General features: G+C 41.6%; 1 protein-coding gene across 6 annotated transcripts in view; it reads right to left on the bottom strand.

The window, feature by feature from the left end:
* Positions 1-22,202, bottom strand: part of atp8a1 (ATPase phospholipid transporting 8A1) — a 123,683-nt gene that overhangs the window by 15,568 nt on the left and 85,913 nt on the right. For all 6 annotated transcript variants that reach the window (XM_052073289.1, XM_052073278.1, XM_052073256.1 and 3 more), the window contains 5 exons: positions 9,447-9,521; positions 6,412-6,534; positions 1,469-1,547; positions 262-323; positions 97-153 (listed from right to left, as the gene is read on the bottom strand). In XM_052073289.1, coding sequence (XP_051929249.1) covers positions 97-153; positions 262-323; positions 1,469-1,547; positions 6,412-6,534; positions 9,447-9,521 — 396 coding nt within the window. The remainder of the gene's footprint in view (positions 1-96; positions 154-261; positions 324-1,468; positions 1,548-6,411; positions 6,535-9,446; positions 9,522-22,202) is intronic.

A 22,202-nucleotide genomic window follows, 5' to 3' on the forward strand; every position in this document is an offset into this window, starting at 1 on the left:
GAAGGCATCTTATGAGTCCGATGTAATTTTAGGCATAATCCTATACATATCAAGCTGACATTCTACACCCCAAAAAATATGACTACTCATATCTACCATAGTCCAGGATGAGGTTTCCAGGCCTGCTTTAAGGCAAACTGTGATGACAACAAACTGCAACACACAAATAACAACAACATGAATACAAACGCTTACTTTTACACAAAACATGTCGGAGACAAGTCAGATGTTTGCATGTGTGCGTGATGCATGCTTACTTACTGTGTAAACCATGTTTCCTAAAAGGAGATAGTCAGGTGTCCTTCCATTGCCAAACACTGTATCTGTGTGGGGATTGAAAGTTTCAGAGGCTACACTATCAACACAGTGAATGAAGTCAGTTATAGATGCACAATAACATGATGGTTTTGAGGATGACAGTAAACGTCACCTGGCGTATACACCATCCCTAAACAGCTGCCACTCAGCTGGAAGCAAACGCGTGAATGAAATGAAAAGTCGAGTCCAGTACAAATATGAACATATACTGTATATAAAATCTCACTGTATTTAATATCGAGTCTGTGTACGTGTACTACATGTGGTTTTAAGAGGAAAGGACAGGCGGGGCGGCTGTGCGATTCACCGGCGAGTCTTTGTGTGAGTGTCTGGGCATGAGCTGTGGCCGGCAGCAGCTCTTACATCCGTGTATTTACACAGAGGGCTGAAAAATGCACGAGTGACCGTGACTCCCTTTTCACACACATGAGTGTATTACAGTTAGTAAAACCTACAGACATGATTGCTTTAAAAATGTGATATGGCGAGGGAGCACATTATGTAGAGTGAGTTAGGGTCTATCCCAGCTTACTTAGGGCAAGAAGTGGAGTCAACCGACGAATGGGCGCCAGTCAATGGCACGGCACATACAGACAAACCACCATTGACAGTGACATTCACATCGACAGATATTTGAGAGTCTTCGTGCAAGTTCTTGGAATGTGGGAAAACTAAAACTAAATAAACTGATCGGCACATAACGGGGAGTTGAAAGGAAACAGTTAACTTCCAAGCTTCTCTGGTCAATTTACATACGAGACATTGTGTATTGTTATTTTAACTACAAGCTATTTACGCTAACATCTCCATTTTTTCTGTGCAGACGGACAAGATTTGCTGACGTCTGACTGTTGAGGCATAGTTTGGAGAAAATAGAGTGTGAACACCATATTGGACCACTTTGGGGGCTTTCCACTTGAGAGGTTCCACTGTATTTGACTGTAAAACAATCCCTGAAGCCTCGTTTACATGAATCGGAATGAAGAAGTGGTGCTAACACGATATAGAGTGCGTGTCCCGTTGTGACTGGAGGACAGGAGACACATGTTAGCAATTGACCAGTGGATGCATGCAGAAAGCGCTAATTAAGATAAAGTATGCGACACTGACTGCACTCCCTCTTCATCGTGAATCTCCGGGAGCTGCTCACCGTGCTGGAAGGCTTTGAGAGGGAACCAGAAGAGGATGACGGAATGGAAGAGGCCGTTCAGACAATGAGCCCAGAAGACCTGCAAAGAAAAAAAAAAGAAGGGAGGGGGTTGGAGATGGTCAAAACTTCCAACAAGAGAGGAAGGGAGAGGGGTGGATACAAAAGAGTGTGGGGAGCTCCTGCCTACCAAGCGACCTCTGACCTGGGGCCTTTGTGCTAGCCCAGCGCTAGGCTAAGTGGCGGTTTTGTCGGGGCCCCCCACTTTCAATGGCCACCCCGCTGACAGACACGTTGTATATCCTTTTGTGGGGGCGACTGCGTGGAGGGAGTGGCAGTGAAGCGCAAGTAGATTAAAACGCATTTTGGAAGGAAAAAGTGGCCTGCAAAGTAATATGTCGCTCGTGTTACGACCAACTTTCTTTTTTTTTTAACTGAGACTTACTTCATTGGGAGTGACTAATGCGAAGGGCTACCAGTGTGATTTGCACTTCTGAAATATCAAATTTTCTCAAAGAGCCTTATTAACGTTTAACAACTTGTAATTATCAACATTCGTTTAACAGGGTAGGAAAGCGATACATACGTACAGTATAAACGACGCGTTGATATCTCTGCAAGTGTTCAGATTTTCACATTTCTACAACATTCCTGGGTAATCCCAATGTCCAATTTGGCTTCCTATGAGCACTGACGAACGGGGCTATTAAGAGAACAGCTTGCAGGCGACTCATGTGGTCTTTGAGGGCAACTCCATCACCTCTGGCATCATTTGGTGGCCCTGATCAATTGAGTGGAAAAATTCCAGGGCAGCACGGTTATTGCACGTCCGGCTCACAATGCTGAGGCGTAGGGTTCGATTCCAGGCCCCGACCTTCCTGTGTGTAGTTTGCATGTTAACCCCGTGCCTGCGCGGGTTTTCTCCGGGTACTCCAGTTTCCTCCCAATTTCCAAAAACATACACCGTAGGTTAATTGAACACTCTGAATTGCCCTGAGGGTGTGATCGTGAGTGCGAAAGGTTGTGGGAACCAGTTCAGGGTGTACCGCGCTTGCTGCCCGAAGACGGCTGGGATCGACTCCATCAGGCTCACGACCCTCATGAGGATAAGCGGTTGGAATAATGGATGGATGAAAAAAAATACCAAACTTGAACTACAAGAGTAATTTTTGGAATGAAGATTGCCTGTTTTAAATTCATACCAATTTGAATAATAGATTTTTAAATGTACTTATTTTTTTTAGACTTTTATGATGACAATCTGTATCTTTTTGTATTTTTGCTATTGCAGATTGCACAATAATTAAAATGTAAGTTATCTTTTGAATACAAAAATTCATTCATTTTCTGAGCCGCTTGATCCTCACTAGGGTCGCGGGGGGTGCTGGAGCCTATCCCAGCTGTCTTCGGGCAGTAGGCGGGGGACACCCTGAATCGGTTGCCATCCAATCTCAGGGCACACAGAAACGAACAACCATTCGCACTCACACTCACACTCACACCTAGGGACAATTTAGAGTGTTCAATCAGCCTGCCACGCATGTTTTTGGAATGTGGGAGGAAACCGGAGCACCCGGAGAAAACCCACGCAGGCCCGGGGAGAACATGCAAACTCCACACAGGGAGGCCAGAGCTGGAATCGAAACCGGTACCTCCGCACTGTGAAGCCGAGGTGCTAACCACTGGACTACCGGGCCGCCCAATACAAAAATTATTTGATGTAATTAATTATTGAATAAACACTCCTGGTCAGCAGCAAATTTTCAGAGATGGCTATATGTGATGCACAACATTTTGACGCTGATTTAAAAAATGTGATGATCAGGTATTTGAGATATTTTCATCTTTTTGTTTTTTAAATGTGACCTATAAAAGCTTGGTCAAACAGATTTTACCGTGCATTGCAATTTATGGCGATGATGTTTCAAGAAAAAAAAAATCATTTGCTGCTCAATCAAACTCTTAATCCATAATTTGTGCTTGAGAAAAAAAAAAACGAGGGTAGACTGAATCAGTGCAAAAAAATGAATCTTGAAAAAATTACTTGAAAATCTTATTTAAACATTTTGTCAACATTTGTTGGCCAGTATATTTACTTTATAATTAGTCTATTATATTATATATTATTATATATTATTACTGCAATAAGTTGATTGCTTTTTATTATCCAATACATTCCTCTACAGTTTTTTTATTTTTTACTTCTTATTTCTGAATAGATGTGTTATTATTTGTTATCATATATGTTCTCTTGTTAGTTTTCATGAGATATTTATATTTACAATTAAATATTATCTATATTTACATGAAAAAATATTTTGACATGACTATTTTGGGTAAACCTCCTCACGTTCAGTGTTCTATGTCCATGTGACTGAAAATGATTCCTTGACTGATGAACAATTAATTTCATTCAGACTCAGCACTTTTGTATGCCAGCTAAGTGACAAGCTTAAGCCTTAAGTAAGCAGATTTGAGTGTGTGTACACAGTACACACATGCACACGCACGCACGTACGTACACACACATATTCTCAGTTGTCAAGGTACTGAAAATTATTAAAGCCTGTTGGTATATGCAGACGTACGGTGAGTCTTTGACATCGAGCGTAAAACAAACTTGCTCAAAATATACATTCCACACAGCACGTGCCAAGTAAAACACTAATGAGCGATGTAGCATGAAATTACCACAAAATCTATTCTGCCAACATAAAAAATGCCCCACTTTGGATGTCCGTGTTGATACCAAGAATTTAACACCAAGAATTCAAAAATAAATTGTCTGGGCTCTTTTCATAGAGTGGATTTTAAACACACTTTTTGACTGATTCAGCACATCTGTCCGTAAAGCTTTATGTAAAACAAGCGGTAAGCCTTGAAAACTGGACCATTTCAGGGGATTTTAATTGCTATGAATGACACTTCTTTAACTGGAACTGGGCTGAATGGGGGCTGAAGGCCATTGCTTGTGCATATTGGCCTCAGTGGCCCGACCTCCTCACCTTTCCTATCCTAACTTACCGAAGTCCAATTGCGGCCACCCCACCCCTCCCTGGATTACCTCACCCTCTCGCTGTGTCCACAAAAGCCATTATGCTGAAAGAATCCCCCGTCCCGCCCCTCCTTCTCGCAGATGCAGGTACCGCCCAAATTATCATTCATTCTACAAACACATTCATGCCAATTTGCCTCACAGTTTGGCCTTCACAATTCTGCTCAGAGGGCGGCCCGGTACTCCAGTGGTTAGCACGTCGGCTTCACAGTGCAGAGGTACCGGGTTCGATTCCAGCTCCGGCCTCCCTGTGTGGAGTTTGCGTGTTCTCCCCGGGCCTGCGTGGGTTTTTTCCGGGTGCTCCGGTTTCCTCCCACATTCCTAAAACATGTGTGGCAGGCTGATTGAACACTCTAAATTGTCCCGAGGTGTGAGTGTGAGCGTGGATGGTTGTCCGTCTCTGTGTGCCCTGTGATTGGCTGGCAACCGATTCAGGGTGTCCCCCGCCTACTGCCCGGAGACAGCTGGGATAGGCTCCAGCACCCCCCGCGACCCTAGTGAGGATCAAGCAGTTCGGAAGATGAATAAATGAATGAATGAATGAATGAATTCTGCTCAGAAAGCAGTGGGAGTGCATACAAAGCCCCTCCGCAAAGGATGAATGCTAATGAAATCAATAAATGTTCATAATTGGTTGTCACAGTGGGATCTGTGTTGCATAGATTTTGTCTTTGTGGCTCTCCTAATTGCGCGCACACACACACACACACCCACACACACGCAATTAGTGAATCCGGTAATTAATGTTAAGACAAATATTGAGCGGACTGTTGTTGAATGGGCAAGGTGGGAAGCGAGGGGCAAATTGGCACATTGAGGTTTATGTGGGTGACCCAAGTGTAAGGAATATGTTGTTAAAAGGTGAAAAATTCACATTCTGCCACCCTGGGTCATTTCCTCCCCTCACCTCAACAGAAAAAGCTTTGATTCACAATATAAAAAAATGTTTTTTTTTAAACTCAAGAAAAAAATTGGGCAGAATAAAATACACAAGAAGTGCACACGCCGGTGTCAACAACATGCTGCAGACATGGCCACAGATTCAATTTCATGTCAGATCATGGAGAAAATGCGTGTGTATGCGCATATGTGTGTGTGAAGAGTTCTGAAGGTCAGGGTTCGAATCTTGCCCCCAGCTGTAGAATTTATAGAGCTATCCAAACAATCAGTTTGAAAAGCCCAGTTGTGAACGACTGTATTAGAGCTAAAGTGAAGCGCTAATAGATGCCATTGGTACATATGACTATTATTTAATGATCTTTTGTTTTGTTGTGTATAAATATAGTATACGGATAATACGGCAGATGCATTGTAGCCACATGCGGCAGTCACTTGTCGTTGACCTGGAGCATAGATGTCAAACTCAGGTCCTGGAGGGCCGCTGTCCTGCATGTTTTCCAAGTCTCCCTGTTACAACACAGCTGATTCAAATGATCAGATCATCAGCAAGCTCTGTGGAAGCCTGACATTGAACCAGTTTACCAGGGTAAAATTGAACAAATGGTTTGTGCTTAAACAAATTGCATAATTCTCCATGGCAAACAGCATCATGTGACACCCCCCCCCCCACCCCCCGTTCTCTCTGCACCACCGGCCAAAATACCCGTCTGACCTTGCCTGCCTGTGACCCCCATGGCAAATCGCTCTTTATTCCACCTTAACGCTGCACTAACCAGGTCACCACGCATGTGAGGAGCATACAGGAGCCCCTGTGCTTAAAAGAGGAGACATCTTCATTGTTGTCTTAACAAGAGGACCCCAACCCTGTCCCAACCCCCGCTAAAATTACCCTGCCTGGCTAACTAGACAGGCCACACTAGCCCAGGGCGAACCCCCAACCTGGACAACAGCAAGTATTACTCCATGACAAAGTGCTGCAAAAGCAGTTTACCTTGGTGTTGAATCCCATTGCATTCTGGGAGGTTTTGTAGAGCTCTGGGTACTTCAGCATGTTTTCTTTCCGACATGAGCGCTCAAATATTCCCAGAGTGAGAGGAGGCAGGGCGGTGAAGATCTGGACAACAAATTAAAACACGTGGACAGAACAAAAACAAAATATCAGGGCTGAATCAGAAACAAACACAACCCCTAAAGAGAATCTCTCTCATTGTGTTCAGAATACTGTATTTTTGGACCATAAAACACACTTAGAATGCTTTAATTTTCTCAAATAATCCACAGTATGCTTTCAAATGGATGTCGGCTTTTCAGTCCTTTGTTTTTAGTGTCAAATTCCTTCCTATTATGTTCACATTGTCATCAAATCGCTAGTGAGCGTCTATAATTCAGGGGTGTCCAAAGTCGGTCCTCAAGGGCCGCTGTCCTGCCCGTTTTCCAGCTCTCCCAGGAGCAACACACCTGATTCAAATCATCAGGATCATTCTAATGCTGCTTCAGAGCTGGCTGATGAGCTGATCATCTGAATCAGGTGTGTTGCAGGCGGGAGAGCTGGAAAACAGGCAGGACAGTGACCCTCCAGGCCCGGAGCTGGACATGTCTGGTCTATATGTTTTCGTCAAACTGGAAGTAGGACTACTTCCTGCTTCCGTGTCTAAGAATCATGTTGTCCTGCTAGCCTAACGCTGCGGTCATCTGAGCATTTTTGGCTGTGGACTCCACGCAATACAGATGTTAGACAGTTCTCAGAAACAAGTACCGGTAAGTAGTAGTGGTTCGCAATACAGCAAAACATTCAATTTTTTTTTTTTTTTTGTAGTTCCCACAACAAATGTTGGAGTTGCACAGTACATTTTAAAAACACATCAAACTGTTATGAGCCTAATAATCTTCCTCCTTCACGTTCTGTAAAGAAATAACACTTTTGGGAAAAAGTCATTTTTTTACAGACTAGTTGTTTGTTCCCCACCTTCGAGCAATCAAAAGATTTACCCATAGTCTTGGCACATCTTCCCACTGCAAATAACCAATCATGTCACAGTGGACCAATTAAACTGTCCGAGTCCACCCTCATACTGAATATTAATCAGCCACTTGCAGCTGGAATGTGCACCAAGGAGGGTAGAGCAGGCTGGCTGAAGAAAGAAATAAGAAAGTCTGTATGCATCGCGGTGTATGGCTGTTAAAGTAGCAATTGAGAGCGAGAAGAAGAATCTTGAGTTTGCATCGGGAACTCGTGCCATAAATACAACCATGTCTGCATTGCAACATCTGTCTCTCGGTTGTTTGTTTGGCGACCGGTTCCCACCATCGCTGACAACAATAATAAGTCCTTTGTATCCACAGCGTTTCTCCAACACATAACAAACATGTTTCCAAAGGCTGCACTGCTGCGTGGTGAAGCTCACGAATTTGCCTCGTGTGACAAGAGTCACTCAGAACGGCTCTAGGTTGCTACTGTAATAACTAGCTGCCTTCTGCATTGTTTGGGAGGAAAAATATGTGTCTGTCGGTGTTTTAGTGAAATAAAAGTTGTTTAAAAAATGAATCCATCTGTGTGACCTCTTTCTTTACAAATATCCCATGTTGTAATGTGGAGGCCCACGGCTATTAATTTGAATTGGCCATTGTACGTACACATTTCAAATGTTTAATTATTTCATGCCAGATTTATTCAAAATTAGAAAGTAATTATTTATTGGTGAAAGGATTGTATGGGTGAAATTATGGTTTCAAAATCAACTGCTGAATATGACTTCTATCCAGCGAAAGACAGACAGTAAAGCTGTCTTTGAACTTTTATACACTGTCGGATGACATGATAATTAATTTCTCAGTTTTCAGTCAGTTTTTTCCACTGTAAAATAACACTGTAAAACACATAACTCAAAATTTGGCCTTTTTTAAAATCAATTTAATCCCCCACCCAAAAAAAAAACATGCATCTCTAAGTTTTGATGAAAAAAAAAAAGGAAAAAAAGGTTCATTCATAATTCAACGGAAAACTGTAACCTCTAAATGTGTTTATCATTTAAATGTTCTTTTGGGTCTTTGCGTTTTGAATAAAAGAAAAAAAAAATGAACAATATTTAAGGATGTACATGATGCCATGCAAACCTTCCACTTTGCTCCTATTGCAGCTTCCTAGCTCGAAGCAAATACCTGTTGAGATTTCTTTATTCTTTCCTCTTCCTGGCCCACTCTCTTTATTTTGAACCACTCAGGATAAGTCAGAAGACTTTGAAACCTCTCAGGTTTCCTTACTTTGGATGAGTCACATCTGCTCGCATGCAACACTCATCTCTCTCATTGAACGGTATTTCCAGCCTGACTAAAAGTGTAATAATTTAGCTGTGTTGTAATGCGAGAGATAGTGTGAAAAAGGGGTTTAGAGGCCGAGGCTTGAATGGGTCCCTTAGTGTGACTCCTCATTGGTACCATCAGGAGTAGAAGTCTGCATGGGCATTGGTCTGAGTAACACGTTCCACCGTGCTCCTTTCTTATTCCGCGGAAGACCTCCATTGAGGGGCGGATTCAGACCAGTGCCGCCGACAGACTCCCACGGAGCCACAGGAATTTGGGCTGCACACACCAGCGTGACCAAGAAGGTCATTTATTGAGAAATTAATGCGAGGGGCAAGACTGCAAGAACGTCCACTTAAGGATCAGAAGCATACAGATGGACATTTTTACTTCAGCAAAGTCATGACAGATATGAAATATGACTTAATTAGGAGTGGCCCCACTATAGAGCCCTGTGGGACTCTACGTCCTTTGCTTTTTAATATCATACAAGCATAGCTGCGCCGGTTAACGGCACTTCCTGGAGCAAGCCAAACTGTTGTTCTTTCACATTCAGTGCATAGTTTAGGCTACAGGGGAAGGTTGGTCTTTGACAAAGGGTCATTAATACACTGGAGGGTTTTCAGGATGTTCGTGACACAATCCCGCAATGAAGAGCTGCTTCCAACCTCAGCTCTTTTGGGAGCGTTAAGCTCTGTAGACTGCAAAGCTTTTATCAACACTCACCACGTTGTACAAGCCGATGCACCAGCGTTCAAACAGAATCTGACCCGAGAAGCCATTGACAAATGCAAACCAGATCTGCAAGAGAAATAAAAAAAAATCACAAGAGATGAGTGAAAGAGCATAAGAGGAGAAAGCAAAACAAATCTATTGTTAGAGTTCAATTTAAACCATTTGAGAGACACATAAGGCCATATTTTGACCACCGTCCCTTCTGTTTCTCTTTCTATGACACTATTTTGATCTTAATTATGAACAATTTCAAATGTGACAAACTCCAGCAAAGGACTTCATAATTCAATATCAAATCCATTTTTTTCCCCCACAGGAAGCAATTAAAATGAAAATAATACGTTCAAACCTTTGCCTTTATAAAACATTTATTAACTGTACAGTCAGCCTTTGAAGACACAAGTAGAGTATTCTTAACTGACACCCTAGTGTAAAAAGAATCTCTGTTAAGATGTGAAACCAGTAAATGCTTGGTTTTAATACTAATGTTAAGGACTCGGATAAACCGAGTTTGGGAGGGGGATCCAAAAAACGTAGACAGAAACAAGGTCTCCGACGTAAAGACAATTTAATGTCTTAATCACACCGAAAATAAGGCGAGAACATAAAGCGCTGGTCCACAATGAGGACCAGGAGATAAATCCAAACGAATAACAAAAGGTGCTTGCACAAAAGGGCAAGAAAGGAAAGTAAAGCCCGCAAACTATGAACGAAAAACAATGTAACACTTAGTACACGCACAAAAGCCAGATCATCAAAATAAAACAGTACTTACACAAAACTTGGTACCGAGAACTATACACGAAATCACGACGAGGTCAAAAGCCACTAAGTCAAGGAACAGTGAGGATAGCAATGCCATAAACAATACTCCCACAACACGTGTAGAATGTTGGAGTCCTTAAATAGTGTCTTTATTGATTAACGATTGCCAGCAGGTGTGCTAGGAAGACCGCTCATGCCACCTGCTGGCCAGACCGCAAAACCGAAACGTGACAACTAATGACAAAGATGTGATGTGAAGCCGACTTTCGTCATACGGAACCTCCTTGTTAAAAAAATATTTCAAAAAGTGTTAAAAGTAGTTAATTACTGTAAAACATTCAAAAAGATTGTGACGGCTTAGGATCCAACTCGAATGATAGAATCAAATTCTCAGAAAAAAGCCCCCCCAAAAAAAGCAAAATACACAAAAACTGTTCATTCCTTGATGCTCATAGAACTGACACCTTCAGACTTTGTGCAAACACCAACGTTGCGCCCGTATCTTTCCCAATGGTTTTGCTGAAGATTTGAATCTTACGACTTCAGAGGCATTCAACCGCATACAAGCAGCATTATGAAACAAGAGGCTGAGTGTGACCATGAAGTCTAGTCAGTCAAGTCAAGTCAACAGTATTCATAGAGCACTTTCAAACAGCCATCGCTGCATACAAAGTGCAGCAATTTAACATGCACAATAAACAGTAAGACACATCGGTAATAAAGGCGGTAGAAAGCACCAAACAGTAAAACCAAGAACAAATCTAAGTCATCCTGAGTCGAATGCCAAAGAATACAAGAATACAAGAAGAGGGACAGAACATTTTAACAATATGAATACTGTATACTTTTCAGTTAGTGATGTTTCAGGAGCAAAAGCAGAAGCGATGACTTCCTAACCCATCCATTCAGACTTGTACTAAGTGTTGATGTGAAATCAAATGGCCATCAGTCTATCTGAGCAAAGGCAGAGTGGCTAAACAGCAAGAGCCAGAGGCTCTTCCACTGATGCGAACTTCCTACTGGGGCCATGACATGATTACTTTCATACATACTTTGTTCATCAAAAACCTGCTTCCCAGATTGTGTTGGTTTTGTTTTCTCTACACAAATAGTTATGTAATGAATAAGAAACTGACAACATGTGGTAGTTACAGTAAAAGCTACTATGCTGACGGACCTGGCAGCTGAACAATCGAGTCATCTTTTCCTTCAATTTCATGAATGAAGCCATTCCACTTTGAATTTACAACTACATGAGATCTTTATGTCCTAATATAATGTTTTATATTTTCAGTACACGGCAGATTTGTGTTATGCTCCCAGAGAATACTCCAATTATGATTGAAAATTGTCACTTGCTGCATGATTTCCAACTAAATTCCCCATGTATTGTGTTGATAGAACACAGAGTTCTCATGTAATTGGTCTTCCAAAAGTAGACCTCTTGTTTCCACTCATGTCAAAGCTGTCTGGGGAACATCAGGACTGCAGCCTTAAGCAAGCACTTTCTCGCTTCATTGGACTTCATTATGAAGGCATGAGCTGCCACAAATCGGGACTATTTGAGGGTTACCACCAGCCCCTCTCCATCTCCCTCCCAATCCTGATCTGCCACCGGCTCCTCCCTTTAAATTGTGAAAGCGCATACATGAGACCCAACCGCCAATCTTAAGGCTCAAAATAATCCATGTAAAGACAAATGTGCGTGCGTGAGTGCGTGCGTGCACCCCTTCACTACCACGCCCAGCCTGCCCAGACCCCAGCCTCCCCTGCTTTAGGTGCACTCTACCATGAGCATGTTGCTTTTGTATGTGTGTGTGTGGAGGGAGGGGGATGTTTTCACAGTCATATGGGATGCACAATCAAAATATGCGAAGCTCTAAGTTGTTTTGGGGGTGTTGCTTTGGCTTTGTTTTACAGTGAACCTGTCCACCATGGGGGATACATCGCAGACCTATCTGTGATACAGAGAGACAATATGGCTTTACCTCTCCTACATGCTTCAAACAAATTTAAACAGATTAAAATATATTCAAACTCTCTTAAAGGTAGGCCTGCAACTAATGACTGGTTTAATTATTGATTCATCGGTCAATTGTTATTATTGTTGATTCATCGATGAATGGGATAAACTATAAAAAAAAATAATTTCACAAACAAGACATTTGTTTTTCAAATTGACAGCAGTGAAAATACAAAAAATAGCTATGTTTGCAAATGACTTATTTTGATTAAACACAAATATAATTACTACACAGTAATTTCATAGAGTACATTTTACTATATAAAGCCTAAATTTGGTCTCAGTCTAAACTTAGTCACATTTTAGAGTAAAATATTCTGTGTAAATCTTACACAGAAAAAAAAAGTTGGAGCAATTCTGACTTGAAAAACGAGTAATTTTTTTCACTCTGAAATTCTAAATACATTTTCCAAGGGCAGTTTTTGAGTAGATTTTATCTTCATACTAGTAATTGAAAAGTCACTGAGCTCTTTTTTTTCACAAAATACTTAAGCAAATAAAATGTACTCAAAAACTCTGTTCAGACTGGGACCAAATAGTCTTTTCACAGTAAAATTGAATTTATATACTATGTAGTCTGTAGTCATGGAGGACTCCAAAGTCCAAAGAATATTTACTGTTGAGAGTCTAAAATTCAGAGAATTTGGACAATTTAGAGTTAATCAATGTCTCTTAATGATTAATTATCCAAACAGCTGTTGCTTAGTGATTATCGATTAGCTGTTGATTAATCAATCAATTGTTGCACCTCTACTACTATGTATTAAAGTACAGTTATCTTGAATGCTTCAGGCTGTTTATTTGTCCATCCCAGTTAGTTTACTAGTAAAGTGGCAGACAAAACATGGGATTTAAACACTGTACTGTACACTGTATTTCAACCCAAAATACAACACATCTTGATTTATAGAGCGCTTTCACAACAGCTGCAGCTGTAACAAAGCGCTTTACAGAACAGTTGATGTAAAATAAAAAAATACAGTAATACAGTGGTAACTCTAATTACGCAAATAATTCGCTCGGGAAGAGATTTCTTGGAGAAGAGATTTTGTAAGTAGAGACGTATTTTCCATGTAAATGCCCTAATTCGTTCCAAGCCCCCCCCAAAATATAGACATAAATGTTTTATGAAGCATAAAAATGCATCAAAATATGTAATAAATACATTCATCTTCCGTACCGCTTGATCCTCACTAGGGTCGCGGGGGGTGCTGGAGCCCATCCCAGTTGTCTCCGGGCAGTAGGCGGGGGACACCCTGAATCGGTTGCCAGCCAATCGCAGGGCACACATAGACGAACAACCATCCACGCTCACACTCACACCTAGGGACAATTTAGAGTGTTCAATCAGCCTGCCATGCATATTTTTGGAATGTGGGAGGAAACCGGAGCACCCGGAGAAAACCCACGCAGACCCGGGGAGAACATGCAAACTCCACACAGGGAGGCCGGAGCTGGAATCGAACCCGGTACCTCTGCACTGTGAAGCCCACGTGCTAACCACTGGACTAAATGCACCCAATTGTAGCCATCTAATTTTCAACACAAGCATCTCCTCCAGCAGACTCAGTGCTCACTGGTACAACAACAAGCAAAGTGCACAACTCTAAATTCAGACTTTCCTGTATAAAACCCATACAATAAAATACGGCAACAGCTTACAAATGCACAATACGGGACAGGTTTACTGGAAATTCTGAGAACGTTTCGCGTGTTTATGTATGCATGAAGCCCCCAAGAGCTAGGAGGCAGGCTGCCTTCAGCGGTGGTAACAAGGAGAAGCTAGCAAGCAGGTCAAACTGCTGAATTAATTACAGCTCTACTCAATGTGAGTTGAATGTTTATTGTTGTGCAAGTTCAAACAGGTTTCCATTCACAGCAAGCAGTAACTGCTTCTTATGTGAGTGTTTTGGCCTGGTCCTCGGGTCCCCAATACGTCCTCTCTGCCTGTCTCTCTTGAGGGACAGATGCATTGATTTGCCCATTAAAAGAAAGAACGGGCCAGAATGTCTTTTCCCCTTTTCTTCCCGTCATTGAGGGCCACTCAGAAGAGGGGTGTGGCTGGCCTCTCTCTTCTCTCTCCCCCAGTGCAAATGTTGAAAAACAGCCATGCAGGCGATTAGAAGACTCTTTGCATATTCAACAGCGGATGAAAAATCATTGATTGCAAAGCTCTGGAGGCTTCGTTCAGAAGCGTCTGGAAGGGGTTGACATTTGTCCCTTACAATGTGGGCCCTGATACTCTTGGGCTTACTTCAACAGAATTGCTAATAGAATTCACACACAAAGACACCATTGAGGACATGAAGAAGTAGCTGATAAATATGCCACAAATATGTGGTGCCGTATGTGACCGGCACCATTTTGCAATGCGTAGCACGGCCTCGTGAATACGCTTTCATGTAATGGCCTGATAAATGCCACTTGTCCATCAGCGCGCTCCATGGCCAAGTGTCAATCAAACATGAGCGGCCTACAGGATTGGCTATTTGAATGATGTTGCTATAGTTCCCTTTCGCAGGGGTCTCTGAGCGAGAAATGTGAATGCGGACCCCTTTTTCACCGCACTTCTTTCGTTTGGGATGAAAGTGGGAATTCTGCTTGAGGAATCACATTCACTAAAATATGTGCATGATTGCAACCAGGAAGAGTGCCATGAATTGAAGGAAACAGAGCTGATTGGAAACAGACTGGAAACACGAGAACAGGAACAAATATATCGGATATCTCTCAAACAGATGCCATGCCCAATAAGTCACCAGCTGCGTCATACATTAAAAACAAATAAAGATCGCATTAAAAAAAAGACACCTTTAAGTTCATCTTGCATTATCTGGAGAAAGTGTTTTGAATGTGATATGCTATTTAAAAAAAACATAACAAAAACAACCCCCCACCCCTCAAAAAAAAACATACTGTCATGGCCATGCCTCAAATTGACATGCACTCCAATAAATCAGTGGGCGCGTCATCCATTTGAGATGACTAGAGGCCTTTCTCAAATAAAACTCCTCCCTCAAATCGAAAGAAAATAGAAAACGGACACCAAAGAATGACAGTATCTCACTTCATAAAGTTCATTCCCAGAAATGGACATTACGGAGTTAATCTGAACTTCATTGTAAACCAAAAAATCAACAGCACCAACTGGTGCGCGTAAACAGTCTCTTAGAGTGAGGAGTCGTACCTCATGGTGCAAACAGCATAGTCTTAAAGATATATGCTATGAGGAGGTAGCATCTTCAATTGCAATGAGCAAGCTTCACTGCGCTGCACTTTACAGCAGCTTTGTTTGGTCAGGTCCATTCTTGTCATTCCCTTAAATTTTCCAATAAGAGTACACTCATTTTGTTTAAACACTTGGTGTCAATTGTAATAATGGTTAACTTTAATTCATGAGGGCGGCTCGGTGGGCGACTGGTTAGCGTGTTTGCCTCACAGTGCAGAGATGCAGGGTTCAATTCTGGCTCCTGCTTTCCTGTGTGGTTTTCCATGTTTTCCTCGTGCCTGCGTGAGTTTTCTCTGGGTACTCCAGTTTCCACATTCCAAAAACATGCATGGCAGGTTAATGGAACACTAAATTGTCCCAAGGTGTGTGAGTGTGAGCTCGGTTGTTTGTTTGTCTATGTGTGCCCTGTGCTTGGCGGGCATCAAGTTCAGGGTGTACCCCGCCTACTGCCCGATGACAGTTGGGATAAACTCCAGCCAGCCCCATAGCCCTTGTGAGGATAAGCGGATCAGAAAATGGATGGATGGATTAATTAATGAATCAGTACAAATAACGGCCTCCACCAAGTTCATTATTCAAAAGAGTTGCTGCAAATAACAATTGTATTCTCTTTTTTGTTGTTGTAGTTGCTTTTTTTCTTCAACAATCTCCTGTAGCACCTGAACTTCCCCCCTGGTGATCATAAAGGATTATCATCTACACAATAGGATCGGATGGATGAGTGGACATTAATCTTGTGCATTCCACAATGCACGGCCACAAAAAACATTGCCACTGCTTCTTTGAGTTTCCGTAGTAGGATGTAAACACGGGAAGCGACGGGAAGCACATGCCAGGACAAAGCTCAACCTGTTAGTGTGAGAAACTGGTGTAATGTGTTGGATTTCAGGGTCTGACAATGTCTCCTATTGTTTGCTTGAACCCCCTGAGGAAGCAACACGTGGCGAGAGGAGCACAAAGCTCATGTCCACAGCGAGCGACAAAAGCAGCACGTATACAACGATGCAGGGCCCGCAGACACGAACGACCCAAAACGCGGTTTTGAAAGGCGAGGAGCTGCAGTCTGACTCTGAGGAGAACACACAATGTTGAGAGGAATTTCTGACCACGATTCATTTGATTGTGGTCTGAGATCTCTCGGAGTGTTGTGGTTCATTTACAACAGGAGGCCAACTGTAAAAGGAGAAAACCATACACGCAGGGAAGTGGGGGTTCACCAGTGCATGTTTGAAACACATAGCAAGTCGTTTCAGAATATATTCAGAGCATGTGGGAAAACATTTACCTGGATTACATGTGATTAAAAGATGGAATGCAAACTACAAATCGGAAAAAACAGGTTAAAACAGGGTGCGGAACCAGTGGCTTTTAAGACTTAACGAGACTTAAGATCTTAACGGGACCACCAAGCAACGCTGAACCCAAACGTTTCAAAACAGTTTCTGTTTGGGCTAAACAATTTCGAAAAAAAATTATCAAGTTGCAATTTTTTTCCTCAATATTGCGATTAAGATTCAATAGGTGATTATTTTTTTCAAGGTCGTGTCACCCTGTATTTTTAAACAAACAAGCAACATATTCATCTCGATTATAGTATCACATTTTTTTTTAAAGATACATGTGTGTCACTAAAACACTAAACACTAAAACAAAGGCAAATCAACCATGAATTAATAAGAACGATTACCTATGGTATTTCAATGCATTTGCTACAACAACTTTACCAAATTCTAGTGTTCCGTGAACATAAATCCGTGAATCATAAGTCCGATTACAACAATAATGCAAACAAATGTGTGGCTTTTCATTATTCATGAAACAATGATATGCAAACAAGTACACTGTAACTCTTAAGCAACAAAGCATATCTAGACACGATATACAAAGTAAATAAACCAGACCTATACCATCTCTCTCTCTTTATATATATATCACAACAAGTGACTGAAATGAAGCAGTTTTTTCTGCCTTTGTGATTCAAAAATTGTATTCTACTGTGCAACGTCAATTCGAAATTTGAATTTGATGAATTGTTCAGCCCTATTTTCTGTTGCACTAATGACAAAGTGTGGTGAAACGGTGAATCTGTTCTAAAAATACCCCAAAAATTGGAACACACAACTGCTCACAACACTCGTGCTCCTGTTCCCTCATATTTTTCTTGATAAATTTAGCATGGCCTTCGGAAGACATTCTCCCACTTGACAAGTGGTGCAGATCAAAACATCATAACGCCGTGGCTGATAGGATGCACTTAACCTATCTTGATTCCCGCTTAGAGCTTTGAACTTGCAATCAGTGTGAGTTCTGCTGTGTGTCACAAGCCATCCGTGGCATTCCCATTCATCTTCAGTGATATGTGAGGAAAGTGAGCAGAACAGCGCTAACTTGGCAAGCCTTCACGGTGGTCTACGCAAAACAAAACAAAACAAAAAGCAAAAAACAACTTTGTAATGTCTCTGCAATTTACTGTAAATCTTCCATACATGTTTCCTTTCATTCATTTCCAGCTACTCCCCTCAGGCAGGCGCTACAGATCCATGGCCACCAAATCCAGCAGACACTTAAACAACTATTATTCATTATTCAGATGAGCTTTATCGGAAGATTTTTATTTTCCCCTCAGCGTTTGCTTTCTGTCCAGCTGTGTTGAAACTGGCCGCATGTGATGCTCGTCAGCTGCAGCATATACAGTACACACAAAGTTTCCATGTCATTCAGTTGAGTGTTGCAAAACAACTCTTGGAAAAATGTCCATTTAGTCATACCATGAACAATATGTTAAAAAAATCCTTAATTAAGTAACATTTTAAATCCTTCAACATTTAACAACATAAAATGAACTGCCAAACTGCATTGTTCGTTAAGTTGAATGGTGTAACAGTAAGAGTAATGCAGCAGCTCTCTCATGCGCCCTTCACGTGTCGAGTTGTATCGGTGAGGAAGCAAAATATTTACAGCTTGGAAACATGTACCTCAGGTCAAAGGTTTCAAACCTGGATAAATTCCTGCTTTTGATTCTGCTTATGTTGTGTGTTTCTTACCAAGAAATGAAGTGGTTAGTCACTTGGGAAGAAGGCGGCTGGTGGTGGTGATGGGGACATCAGAAAAGTAACTAAGTATAGCAAAGCAAGCAAATCACTATTTTGGCTGCAATGACTGTTTTTGTAAAGTAGCTCCTCTCTGGTTGCACCCATGTTGTTAGTCTAAGACTGAGTGATGCATGTCAGCAGGAATGAGCCTTTGAAATACGAAAGCTGCGAAAAAAAAAAGCAGTTTAAAAAAAATTTGCCCTGTCAATTAATCCATCCACTTTCAACAGTGCTTATGCTGAAGAGGGTTGCGGGGAGTTGCTGAAGTCTATTCCAAGCCATTTGGAAGGCACAAATACAGGTTTTCAGATTGTTTCTGATAGTGTGTCGTGTCCATGGGATCATTTGTACGGTAATGATGTGTTGCACAAACCACGAAAGAGAAATACGATGGGAGGCACGATTCTGAGGCAAGTACTTGAAGTTGGTCGTTCGCTCTAAAGGCTAATCGCTTTGAAAAATGTTATGAAACACTCTTAATTATTCTATAATTTACTAGTTGTAGACATGGTAACTTTATGAATAAAATAAAAAATTGTCACAAGGTGCAGTAATACTAATGTTAACTGTTGGTAGGCCCAACGATGACATGTGGTAGATTCTTTGGTCAAATTGATAGTAGATTACACAGTGCATCGTCTTGGGGTTGCAAAGAGGACGTCAAGCGAATAAGGTCTTTTTTTTTTAAAGATTCATCACATGATTTTAATCATTCTGTTACTATTGCATGCTTTTGTATGAATAAAGGGGGTGAGTAGCCATTGATATTATGTTTAGTTACATAAATAGTAAACACACATAATCATGTTAACAGTGTCAGGTTTACTTTTGTATGAATAAAGGGGGTGAGTAGCCATTGATATTATGTTTAGTTACATAAATAGTAAACACACATAATCATGTTAACAGTGTCAGGTTTACTTGTGGCCCATGGTATAAAGCCAGGACTGAATTATTGTGTACACATATGTTACTGATGGCCATAGTATTTCATTGATAAGAAAGAACGTCACTGGACCCCTGCTGGACCCTCTCCAGTTTGCCTATCGGGTCTGCATAGGTCTGCACTACACCCTCAAGCACTTCAACAGCACAGGGACCTACGCAAGGATTCTGTTTGTGGATTTAAGCTCTGCGTTCAACACCATCATCCCGGAACTCCTCACCCCCAAACTTCTCCACCTCGATGTGTCCCCTACGATCTGCCAGTGGATCCTCAGATTCCTGACGGGACGGACACAACAGGTGAGACTTGGAGCAACAACATCATCAATACGCACCACCAGCACTGGAGCCCCACAGGGATGTGTCCTCTCTCCACTGCTCTTCTCTCTCTACACAAACGATTGCACCTCAACAGATCCAGCTGTCAAACTCATAAAGTTTGCAGACGACACCACGGTCATTGGTCTCATCAAAGACGGCGACGAGTCTGCGTACCGCCAACATGTGAAGCAGCTGGAGCTCTGGTGCAGCAGACACAACCTCGGGCTGAACACGCTCAAGACTGTAGAGATGATCGTGGACTTCAGGAAACATTCTTTTCCACAGTTGCCCCTCACACTATCCAACTGCCCTGTGTCAACCGTCGAGACCTTCAAGTTCCTGGGAATCACAGTCTCCCAGGACATGAAGTGGGAAGTCAACACCATCTCCATCCTGAAAAGGGCCCGGCAGCGGATGTACTTCCTGAGGCTGCTGAGGAAGCATGGCCTGCCACAGGAGGTGCTATGACAGTTTTACACGGCAGTCATCGAATCAATCCTGTGTTCTTCCATCACGGTTTGGTTTGGGGCCGCCACAAAAAAGGACAAAATCCGACTTCAACGGACAGTTAGGACGGCGGAGAAAATCGTTGGCACCGCCCTACCCACTCTTGAGGACTTGCACACTGCAAGAATCAAGACAAGGGCACGGAAAATCCTCCTGGATCCCCCGCACCCTGCCCACCACCTTTTCCAGCCACTCCCCTCAGGCAGACGCTACAGATCCATGCGCACCAAATCCAGTAGACACTTAAACAGCTTCTTCCCTCTAGCCATTAACTCCTTAAACAGTCACTGACGTAGTCACTCTTCTTGTACTACAAAATGGCACTACAAAACTACTGGTTACTTTAAAATGGTTCAATGATTTTGTTGTTTACGATGATACTAGTGCAGCGTGTTATACCGGAGACAAATTCCTTGTGTGTTCTACTTACATGGCCAATAAAGATGATTCTGATTCTGATTCTGATTGATTATAAATAAACGTTTGTCAGTATGAATCTTGCAATGTCTCCAAAAATTAATTGAATAAAGAAATGATAGGCTGATTAGAGTGAACTTCAGAATCGTAACTTTGGAAACTAAATATGACCTTGCTACTTAATTACTTTCATAGATATTTATTGGTCAGTCAGTTAAGAGGTCATAATGTTTTATATATTCGTACTGTACATACTTACATACAGTAGTCCCTCTACTTACGAACGTCTCTTCATACAAACTGTTCTAGTTATGAAACACCTCAACAGGAAAATATTGCCTCTTGTTACAAAAGAAATGTCAAGATACGAAAGATAAAAATACAGTGCGGGCCGCTACTCGCAGAGAAGAAGAAGAATACATTTCATTTATAAGCGCCTTTCAAAACACTCAAGGACACTTTACAATCAAGAACAAAAACAATAAAACCACAAATAAAATAAAAAAAAACGGATTATGGTATTTACACGGAAAACGTGTCTCTACTTATAAAATGTTCTACTTAAGAAATTTCTTCCAGAACCAATACATTTCGTAAGTAGAGGTACCACTGTACATACTATATATATATATATATATATATATATATATATATATATATATATATATATATATATATATATATATATTAATTAAACATTTAATTTCAGGAATATCTACTCCTCCTCTGCATCCCATCATCTGCTATTTTGATGTGTAACATACATTCATTAGGGAAATGTGGAAAAGCAGATCAAAAGTAGATCCCTCCACGACTAGGCTAAAAAGAAGTTTGCCTTGCCTTCTAGACAAGACAGATGGACATGGAAATCCGTCCGATGCCAGCTCTTCTAGTGCCACGCCTATGCAAGGGACAGTTTATTTTATTGAATAAACCTGGAGTACATAGCTGCGAACGAGCCTGGGACCATGGAAGTGACGGCAAAAGATAAAAGTTCCTTCAGATTGGACAGTATTTGTCTAATTACTGCTATTTGAGTGTCTTTTTGAAAGAAACGAAGCAGTGTGGACACATTTTGCCTACACAGAGTGGAAAATATTTGGTTAAAAAAAAAAAACAACATCTACATTTGTATAAGGCCAAAGTCACATCATTCAAGTCTGAACTCAAAGTCTGAGGTCTGAATTCACGAAAGGATTGTGTGGCTTTTGGGTGGCCCTAACCGGTAAAAGTGTAACAAGTCAAAAGTGTCTAAGTCATAAAATACATCCAGATGGTGAAATGCTTCACTAACTACAAGGCCAAGCAGAATGTGTCTCAGTGCGCCAGTGGTATTTGCATGATTTTAAAGAGGTTATATGCATTTATTTGGCGGAGAAATTACCCATCTCTCTGCAAATGAGCCCCATTGATTTAAAAAAAAACTGTATTCCACTAACACCAGCACT

This window comes from Hippocampus zosterae, chromosome 1 (genome assembly GCF_025434085.1).
Source record: "Hippocampus zosterae strain Florida chromosome 1, ASM2543408v3, whole genome shotgun sequence".
Classification (NCBI taxonomy): domain Eukaryota; kingdom Metazoa; phylum Chordata; class Actinopteri; order Syngnathiformes; family Syngnathidae; genus Hippocampus; species Hippocampus zosterae.